The sequence below is a fragment of the Lycium ferocissimum genome, chromosome 7 (assembly GCF_029784015.1).
Source record: "Lycium ferocissimum isolate CSIRO_LF1 chromosome 7, AGI_CSIRO_Lferr_CH_V1, whole genome shotgun sequence".
Taxonomy (NCBI): Eukaryota; Viridiplantae; Streptophyta; class Magnoliopsida; order Solanales; family Solanaceae; genus Lycium; species Lycium ferocissimum.
The window spans coordinates 26,534,613-26,545,145 of NC_081348.1; the positions used below are offsets into that span (position 1 = coordinate 26,534,613).

The 10,533-nt window shown below is 30.9% G+C and overlaps 1 protein-coding gene across 1 annotated transcript; it reads right to left on the reverse strand.

Annotated features, from left to right (window-relative positions):
• Positions 1-3,765: 3,765 nt before the first annotated feature.
• Positions 3,766-7,197, reverse strand: LOC132064076 (plasmodesmata-located protein 8). Its single transcript, XM_059456937.1, has 4 exons — positions 6,657-7,197; positions 6,128-6,429; positions 4,378-4,485; positions 3,766-4,010 (listed from the first exon to the last, which is right to left on the reverse strand). Exons 1-4 carry the CDS (start codon positions 7,142-7,144, stop codon positions 4,006-4,008), a joined length of 903 nt encoding a protein of 300 aa, XP_059312920.1. The 5' UTR covers positions 7,145-7,197; the 3' UTR covers positions 3,766-4,005.
• Between the last annotated feature and the right edge of the window lie 3,336 nt (positions 7,198-10,533).

Genomic DNA, 10,533 nt, shown 5'->3' on the forward strand with positions numbered 1-10,533 from the left:
TCAGTACATGGGTGTGCGTGTGAGAAAAACTGGCCAAAATAAATGGGAGCCTCCTCTTTGTATAGTAGAGGAGTCCTAACCCTAGTACAAATCTAAATAAGGCACAAAATCCCTCAATAACTGATGGCAAGATCGGTGCCGAAATATCCGACTGCAGGTGGCGGAGATTTCGGTCTCCCCCTTATGGTGATTAACTGTCTTCTTATCGTGTCCCGACATCTCGTTCCAATCCGAGCTCAAGAACCTGAGACCCGGTGTGATAGTTCTGACTCCAACCGAACCTAGCTTCTATGTCGGTAAACCGAGGATATCCATGCCCTCGGTTTTATCCGTATACAAAGGTAAAAGTAGTTATGAATGAATACAACTAAATTGAATACATTTGAATGGAATACACCCTATGTCAAGGAACTATTAGCTACGAGCCATAATTGGCTAGACAATAACTATGACTTGTTAGAACCGTCCAAACTATAATTGTTTCCGTAACTTACTTAATTTTCTAACACTAAACAAAACGCAGCATTAACACGGGGGAAGAAGAGTTAAGACGGAGTTAACATGTTATTTATGTATAATAACTCTTTTAAAAGGACAAACAATATAAAATTTTCAAAATTGTAGTCAACAATTACTTCTCAGATTGGACATCAGTAGCATTGCCAAAATAAAATAGACGCCTAAAATGAAAATAACCAAGAGTAATTAATAATGTGTCCAATTCTGCTATCATGTTACGAATCTATATATAATATAAAGCTAGATATAGACAATCATATGTGGCACCTCTCTATGGCCTCCATTGACATTTATCTTTTTTCTCAATTTTTTTGACATTTCCTCTTCATTTTTCTATTTTACTAAATAAAATAAAATATTAAAGGTTTCATCACTCACTCACAATAAAGACTCACTCACCATTTAATGTCATTATTTTTTCCATCACTTCCCCTATAATTATTGTGATTACATTGTATTAAATTTATTATGAGTAAAAGCAATGAACATTCCCCTCATTCTACTCATTCAATTCAATTTTAAGGATCCATCTATCTATCTATCTATATATATATATATATATATATATATATATATATATATATATATATATATATATATATATATATATATCTCAATTGTTTACTATAATAATTTATTGCCTTTATATAGGCTTTTAAATATATATATATTTGCATCATTCTTCTCATTGATTATATTTAAAAGCCTATATAAAGGCAATAAATTATTATAGTAAACAATTGAGAATAACGAAGAGTCATAGTATGGGCACCGTTACCTACAAAGTGAAGAACGAGTATGTGAGGCAATAAAGAATTGCACTAATAAATGATAATGAAAAGTGGTAGAGCCATTTTGAAACTGAAGAAATTAATTCTTTTCCTGAAATCTCCTCTATTCCTTCTATAGTTCTATTCCTCCGTTTTCTGCAACAAACAATCTTCTTAATCTACCTTTTCCTTTCTTCTTCCCATTTTCTTTTTAGGTAGATTTTGTGTTTTGCAATGTACTTGAAACCTTTTCCAGAAATGCTTAAAATTAGAAGTCAATTGTTATTATTCTTTTTTTTTTTCCCATTTCCATTAATCTAAGTTGGGAATGTTATATTGTTGATCTTTGTTTGAGGCTTTTCCTAATTTAATTATTGACAATTGGAATATTACATGTGCTTAGAGTGTCGGTTTCTAGTGTTTCGTTCTTCCACTTTTTCTATGATTTTTTATATTTTATAACTTTAGCTTTGTTGATTATTGCAGGTTGCTTGATTTGTGAATTTGCTGATTTGGATTATTTTAGTTTTAAAGATATTGTTAAAATTATTCCTCAAGAGAATTTTTAAGTCTATTATGAAAAACGATGGTTACACGCTCATTACTTTTTGGGAAGACTAATTTGCTTCTTCTTTTCATGCAGGCACACATAAAATCCTATCATCAGTGATCAAGCTTTTACTGCTACTGATTTGAAGATAATATTGCATGGACTGTTTTAGAGCAGATTAAGTTTAAGGAGAAGGAGAGAGAGTGTTGTGGCAAGATTCAAATCTACACTTCTTTTTTTTTTAGTAAAATTTACCCACTAAATACATAAATGTATATATGTAAGTACCTCTTCAGATATGTAAGACTTAGTTAAATTTTTTGATGTACAATTTTTGGATTTACAATTGAATGGAGAAACTTTGTGATCAAATAGTCTATAACGTTCTTACATGTTGTGCTTGGAAATTTTTATTTCTTATATGTGTGTGTGTGTGTGTGTGTGTGTGTGTGTGTTTTTGGGTAATATTGCTAATATTTGTTCTTTATATTTCGATGCAGGAATATATTAGAAAGAATGGACATGGTTAAAGATTTTGAAGAAAGAACTTGAATCAGAATTGGAACAACTAACTATGTCTCTTTCACTTTGGGAAATGGTAATTTTGTGTTATTTTCTGTATAATAGTTTAAATCTTATGAATGAATAGCCTATTTTCTAATGTTTTTGCCTTAATTGTTTGGAATTGACTATATTTTGTTTCCTTGTGATTTAACAATATTATAGAAACCATTAAAAAACTAAAAGTTATCTTAAATTTTTTCTTTCAATATATTAAAAAGTGATACTTTCACTATTTTCATTTAGAATTTTAAGCGTAGTATCTTCTCTACTTTTCCTTTATCTTATACCTTTTGAAAATAAAATAATTCTCAAATATATATATAAAAAAAAATGAATGAATAAAGAATATAATACCAAGGATGAAAACAATGAAAAGGGACAAAACTTCCTTGTGTTTATGTTTTTTGTTTTTTTATATTTATTTTTAAATTAATATTAACAAAACTATATGTTGTGTTGAATTTTCTCTCTCTTTTTCTAAATTGAACCGTTCAATATGATAAATATCATTTTTTTTTGTTTAATATGATACATGATATCATCCAATTATGGCTAATGACATAACAAGATATGTCATTATTTTATCATATGAGACACATTATCTTGATTAATTATCTAAATTCATGTATTGAGAAAACATTTGCATTGTAATCAGAGTTTTTATATTATTGAAATTATTGAGAAAAAGTATATACTGTATTTTGTGAAGGTGAAGGTTTTACACCTCCATATTTAAAACGCGGAAGAAATGAAGGTTGAAAGTATTCTTTCAATTAATGAAAAGTTAAAATGACTCATATCATTCGGCACATGCTTCTATATATGTAAGTGGATACAATGTCTCCATTCCCCATCACATTCCATCAAGTCTAGATTTTTTTTGTTTTTGTTTTTGATTGTCTTTTGCTTTTTATAAGTGCAAGAAATGGATGGAACTTGGAAGGCTATGAATTCACTCAAAGAGATGGGGGTTAAACTTGATCAAAAGAATATATAAATACTAGTTTTTTATAATAATTATAACAATAAATTCAGTCATAAATAATTTTCTTTAACGATCTCGCGAAGCGCGAGCTAATTCACTAGTATGAACAATAAACCTAACTCAACCTTATAAATCAGCTCATAAAATGGAAATTGTCTTAACCTATGGAAGAAAAGCTATTCCCTAGTTAATATTGTAGAAGAATCTAACAATATGCTGAATTCTGCATTCGATAAGAAAAGAACTAATTAATTCCCACTAAAGTTTGTCTCATTGAAATGGAATTGGCTGACAAAGGATTGCGATTCGTTATGCCAAAGATGGTGTAATCAGTCACTGCTGAATGCTGATATTGCTGTTTTATATATGCCAAAAGATAAAATTCAACTTTGGATATATTAAAAGATCGTGTCTAGTATAAATTAACTAAAGTAGGTGGACTCTTGATAGCTCCGAATTATAAACAAATAGAACTTCACACACCAACAATTTGCATTTAATAAATTAACAAAAAGAAACAGGTGGTGAAACTCATAATTGCTCCTAATTAACAAATGAACCCACAGAAATCCACCTTCCACCTCCTTGAACCATGCTTGAGCTTCCCTTCTCTCATTTTACCCTACAATGATTAATCAAGAAAGATGCAAATTTAAAACATTGTAATGAGATTGAGAGCACAGCCCACATGGCAGACCAAAAATTGTGTATAATGAAGTTATCTCTGGTACGATGAAGGATTCAAATTATGACAATGTGAATACTAAGTTAATTAAAGAGATGTATTAAGTAATTAAATATCTATACTGATTAACTTTACCTATTCTTAATATTCTTAATCTTTATATAAGAAATTCGATTATGAATTAAGTATTGCATTCAACTCGAAATCGCGAACCCATTGTTGAATCTCTCTTGTAATGTAAACTCATAAATTCGATAAGAAAAAATTAATTTTGGCACAGCATAAAGAATGTATAAAAGTTTACCTGGAGACTTGCGGCAAAAGGAGAGAAGAACGATGAAAACAGCAACACCCGCTAATACTCCTACGACTATTGCTACTGTTTTCCCTACTTCGTCATCGTTGGATGGATCTGTTCACATATGTATACATAATTAGCTCTTACATTAAACATAAAGAAATTTGCATCTTAATTTTGGTAATATTCTCTTGTTATGTTTAGCGAAAACCCCACTATCATGAAAATTTTCAGAGGATCAATGTCAACTAAATTCCAACGATAAAGTTATAAGTTAGGGATAAGAGAAAATTTGTTTTCTAGTCAGTCTTATCGATTTTTATATGATATTTTTATTATTTGACGAGTCAAACAATTTATTAAAACAATTTTGAAATACTTATCTAAATATTTTAAATCATACTATAAAATTGTGATTTATTGAACTTTTATATAGTGTCGAAACGTATTATATGTTGGCTTTTTAAAATGAAGTGGTCGATGTCCGAATTCATTAAAAATTAATGCACTCCTGAGTCCCAACTCATCGCTTTTTTAATCTTTTTGGATGAAAAGAGGTCAATAATATAATTATATAATTACAGAGATAACGTATTTTGAGAAAATGTTACTCATGTAATTACGGGGATGACTAAAGCTCAACTCTATGTACTTTGACATTAACAGCTTTAATTTGGCATATCGGTTGGCCCGTTCGTCTTCAATACACGATTGCCTGATCAATGAATTATTATGCGCTCTTTCAAGATGGCTGCTTCTAGGTTATTCTTACTTACCGTTTTTTATTGGCAATATTGAAGTGCTACTTTTAAGGCAAATCATAGAAGATATGATGAAGCATTATGAACTCTGTTTTATGTAGGGGTTTTGATCTACTTTCTTGCACAAATGCTACTTGAGGCCATCTTGAAATGATATAAAGGCGCTTTATGTGCGATAGGAACAAAGTGGCTGGTGAAGCTTAAAAGAAAGAGGGAATAACAACTTTAAAAACAAAAAGAGACATAATAATGGCCAAATTCCCTTGAGATATCAAATAAAGTGAATTATTCCTAACTTTATGCTGTAGGAAAAGAACATTTTTATATAATCTGTTTTTGAAAAATGTGAGTGATTCTTTTTTTATCCTGCCTTATATAAGTAAAGGAGAAATGCTTGAACCCTTATCCTTGCGGATAAATTCAGAAGAATTTGCTAATTCGAAACACAAAACCGATTACAAAAGAAATAAAGCTGAAGTAATTAAAAAAGAAATCAATTCAAGGAAATTCCCACAAAATTACTAATAAACGTAAGGAGTTGTGACCCAAAAAAATGGTTTCATATCTAATTTACGCAATAGTATAATTTCCTTATTCATATTGAAAGTTTTAATCCCCATAAACTGAATAACTAATTTTTTTTGTATGTAACTACAATTCACAAGATAACAAAAAAAAACCTATAATATGAGTATCACACTTTAATATCATGCATGAGTTTCAAGTTTAACTTTCCTATTGAATAAACCAGCTAAAAACTCTTCTGCCAACCTTGTATCACTCTAAAAAATGAAAGGAAAACAATGGAATTTAACTTATACTATATAGATAGTGCAAAGAGCTTTTAAACTGTTAATATATTTTAATCGGTTAATGTGGCAGATAACTTACCTTGTCTCTAAGCTATTAATTCTATTTTTCATGAATAGAGTTACTCGTAAATCTTTTTTAGATAATCATTTTATACTATCAGCGTACAGAAGTTAAATACTTACGGGAGGAGTGAGAGTAGCCAGAAGCCCAGTATCTAGCATAACATTGACCCAAAAAAACATCAGCAGCAGCAGCAGCACCACACATGTCCTTTAACTTCATAACAGCTTCAGAAACACAAGCAGAACAATCTTCCGGACTCAAATCACCCAAACACTGAGCAAATCCTTCAATCGAACCCGAACTGCTAACCTTAAAACCTGCCACCCCACCACCACCTTGCATTAAATCAGCAAGAACCTGATCCCTATGCCTAACGAATTCACTATCTCCTCGAAGTTGATTCTTGCTACACTTGTTGTACCTGTTGAAAATATAATTAAGTAAATAAAAGTGTGCGCTCTCTAACGGTTTAAGCTTTTAGATTAGACTGTCACACACTTCAACATGCTATCACAGCAGCAAGACGTGTTTTCAGGTGTTTTTTCATGTGTTTGGCCATGACAAAAAGAATCAGGCTCACACGTGATGAAGCGTATGTGTTGATAGTATAATTAAACAAATAAAAGTGTCTCTCTTTAAGAACAGTACCTTAAACTCGTGTCCGATTTACCAAGAAAATCTTCGTGCTCGTATCTCACATAACAATCATCTAATTGCAAAATAGCCCCAAAATTGTAAGGACAAACTATGTTCATTTGGCTAACTGCACTTGCCACACATGTTGAGCAGTCTCTTAATTGTAGGTCACCGTTACATTGGTACAAACCGTAAATAGTCGATTCTTGAGGGGCTGCACTGTCATTTCCAAGAGCATAGCTATTGTAAAGAGTTTGAGAAGAGGAGCTAACTATTGAGGAGAGTAGAGAGTTTAAGCTTGAAACAAAAGGAGAATTTGGTTCATATTTGTCTTGTGAACAACCAGCATAGATAAAAGTGTGAGCTTTAACAAGGTGATTATTAGGGGTTGTAGCAAAGAGTAGGAAAGTGTAGAAGAAGTAGAGGAAGAAAATTGAAAGAGAAGAAGAGAGTTTGAATAAAGGTAACAAGTGTTGTGGAAAGTTTGTGATGATCAGCATTTCTGTTTTCTCCTTTCTGGGATTTTATGAAATTTGTCTTCCTTTTATATTGTTCTTTTTTTGGTTGGGTCATTGGCACTTATGCCCTATTTTGTGCTCCTTTTTTTAATATTTCATAACAAACATTTTTTTCGCGGGGCATGCATAAGCTTACATTTTCGCATCATAATAATCCATGAGTTACGCTCCATGACTAAAGAACTTATGTCCACTAGCCCCTAAGCATAAATTCGATATTCGATTGCTAAAGGACAAATATTAAAGACCGCCGGTCCATTTGAAGGCCAAAAATTAAAGACCACCCCATTTGAAGGGGATTCGTGCAATTTCTTCTTTTTGATTTGGATGCTTTAATTTGATTTTGTGAACTTCGAGGAAAATAGTTAAATTGAATAAATTAAAGTGGTCTTTTTTTTTATAAATAAAAAAACATTTTTGCGCTTTTACTCTCTGCACATTTGGTATCGTTGGGACTCTATTGTTTTATAGGGATAAACCAATCCTAGACACTGGCGAGTACTTAAGATATGGTTTTTAGTAAAATACTGAACAAAGAACTTTAGTTAATTGTTTACTATACAGGTATAGCAAGTGGATTCTAGATTATCCCCGCTTTTGTTACTTCAAATTAATTCTATAGGAATCAGTTGAAAGAAAAGTAATTCTATAGGAATCCGAATATATTCCTATCTTATTAACAACCATCAAGATGGGCTTGGTCATGAAGTTAGCTCAACCTAACCCACTAATCATGTAGGATTACGCTAAGAAATTTCAGCCCATTTAAAACTGAGCTTTCTCAGCCCTGCTCCAGAAGGCTTGCTGGCTTGATGAGATCGGGTTGGGCTTGCTCGTGAGGTTACGCATAAAAAAATAATGAAAAAAGATATACAAAAAATAAAGGCATGGAGCACTAAAAAATAATCATCAATATATAATATAAAGTCAGGAATAGACAATCCTATATAGCACTTCTCTATGGCCAAGAAACATATTTATCTTTTATCTCCTTTTTTTTGGTATTTTTCCTTCTTTTTTTGTCCCATTTATGTGCTATGTTAACAAAGTTTAATATTTTTCTTCCATTCTCTACAATTGTACGTTTACTGTAGTAAGGTTTTAATACCCCACTAATTCTCAGTTAATGCCATTAAAACATGGTCTTGATTAGCCAAAATGATAGATGTTCATCCGTTGCCAAAACGGCTTTTTAAGAAGCCAAAAAATCTCTAAAAGATGGGTTCTTTTTTCTTCCCTACTTAATTGGGTACTTATTGCAAGTTTGCAACTTTATTATGAAATCAATTCATTCATATAACTTGGTCAATATGTATTGTGAATTTGAAAAGACAAAAACATGGATACTAAATTTTCCGTCTTTAAATCCACGTAGTAAGTATTGTTAGCAACATGAATGTGCCTTTCCAGGAAGCAAAGAGGATAAGAACATGGTCTGGAAATAAACATTTGATTTGGGTAATGGTACTATGAATCTTCAAGAGTGCAGGAATGCATGCTTGAAAAATTGTTCGTGTATGGCTTACTCATATTTAGATATTAGAGGACAAGGAAGTGGATGTGCCCTTTTGTTCGGTGATCTGATTGATCCGGCGGGTTTCAAATGGTGGCCAAGACCTTTATATATGGATTGAGGCTTCAAAACAAGGTGCATGTTGTAAAAATATCTTTTCTTTTTTCCTTTTAGATCTTGTGTCAATGTGTTATTATACTAACTTAATTTTCTCTATAACAGTTACATATTCATACCACGAAAGGGATCCTTTAAAAGCTTTTTGGTATTCGAGAAGTCAACCCCTTTTCCAACTGCAAATGCTTATAACTATAATATCAATTGTGATTTAGATCTTTATTTATTGTTTTCTGTTAGTTTGCAGTATTTCGTTCTACCTATTCTGTTTATAATTATTAAATTTTATTAACTTTGTGGGATTTCACTGAATATGTTGTTGTTGTTGTTGAATATTTTATTGACAGATCCATATAATAATTGTTACCATTCGTTACTTTTTGAGAGGGATAATGTCTTATTAATCTCTTTCCTTGATTTTCAAATAGTAAATTTTCTACGTGTACAACATTTGGGTGATTCATAGGTTAAAAGAAAGTGAAACTTACACAAATAACTACCTTTTCCAGCTTCTAACTTTATAGCTACAAGTTGAAAAATTACAATTATGCTTATAACTATAATATCAATTGTGATTTAGATCTATTTAAGTAAAAATCTTTTTCAAATTAAATGGTAATTTGTATTAATGCTTCCATGATTCACGCAAATCTTATGAGGTTCCATAACAGCTCACGTATGTCAATCAAAATCACTCCATTCAAAAGTTTTTGAATTCAAAAAAACTCAACAAAATCACTCCATTCAAAAGTTGTAGTGTGCATATATACAATGGAATATAATGAAATACAGTGAAATACAAGTCAACTTATAATTTATGAAACAATTTTTTTTTTAAAAAAAAAATCTAGGATTCAATTTAAAACTTCCCATAAATCACGCATAACGGTTGTTCTTCTATAACAGCTCACGGATATCTCTCAACTTTTATCACAATCAAAACTTTTTGAATTCAAAAACCACTAAAGATCTAAAACTTCCAAATACAAAAAATAAAAAAATAAAAAAATAAAAAAAAACAACTGGAATACAATAAAATATGGTTGATTGTTTAAGAAATATAAAGTTGTATTGCGTATATACAATGGAATATAATGAAATATATCGAAATTGTTTTTAGCAAAATGTTGGCTACAAAATCATGAAAACAAAGTGGAGCAAAAATAGGCTATATATTTGGAACATTCACTATATTTACGCAAAAAAAAAAAAAAAAGATAAATACATTGAAATACAGTGAAGTAATACTCTGAAAATTAAATATACTGTTTGTTAATACATATCTTACATTTTATCAAACACTTTGAGAGGTGTTTCTATACCACCAACTTATTCTCTTGCTCCTAGATGATGCTACACCACCTAATGTCATTTTGATTCTCTTTTTTTATTCGACATCTTGGGTCATCTCCATTAACAACATTGTTTCTCCATGACTTTTTTTTCCTCTTCTTCTCATCTTTTTTGTGATTTCTCAAATCTTCATAATAGTAAAGTTTCTACGGATATGAGAATTGAAGATGTGATACATTTTGAATAATGAGGAAATATGGGAGAGTGAAAAACGAATATGAGAATTGAAGATGTGATAGAAACTGATTTGAATAATGGAAGAAATTGAGAGAATTGGGGAGTTAATTGTTGTGTATTTAGGAAGAGAGAGTATATTTAGGAAGAGAGATAAACATGTAGTGTGTATGTAGGGATATGAGGGCAGCACAGTTAATTAGTAAAAAGTGGG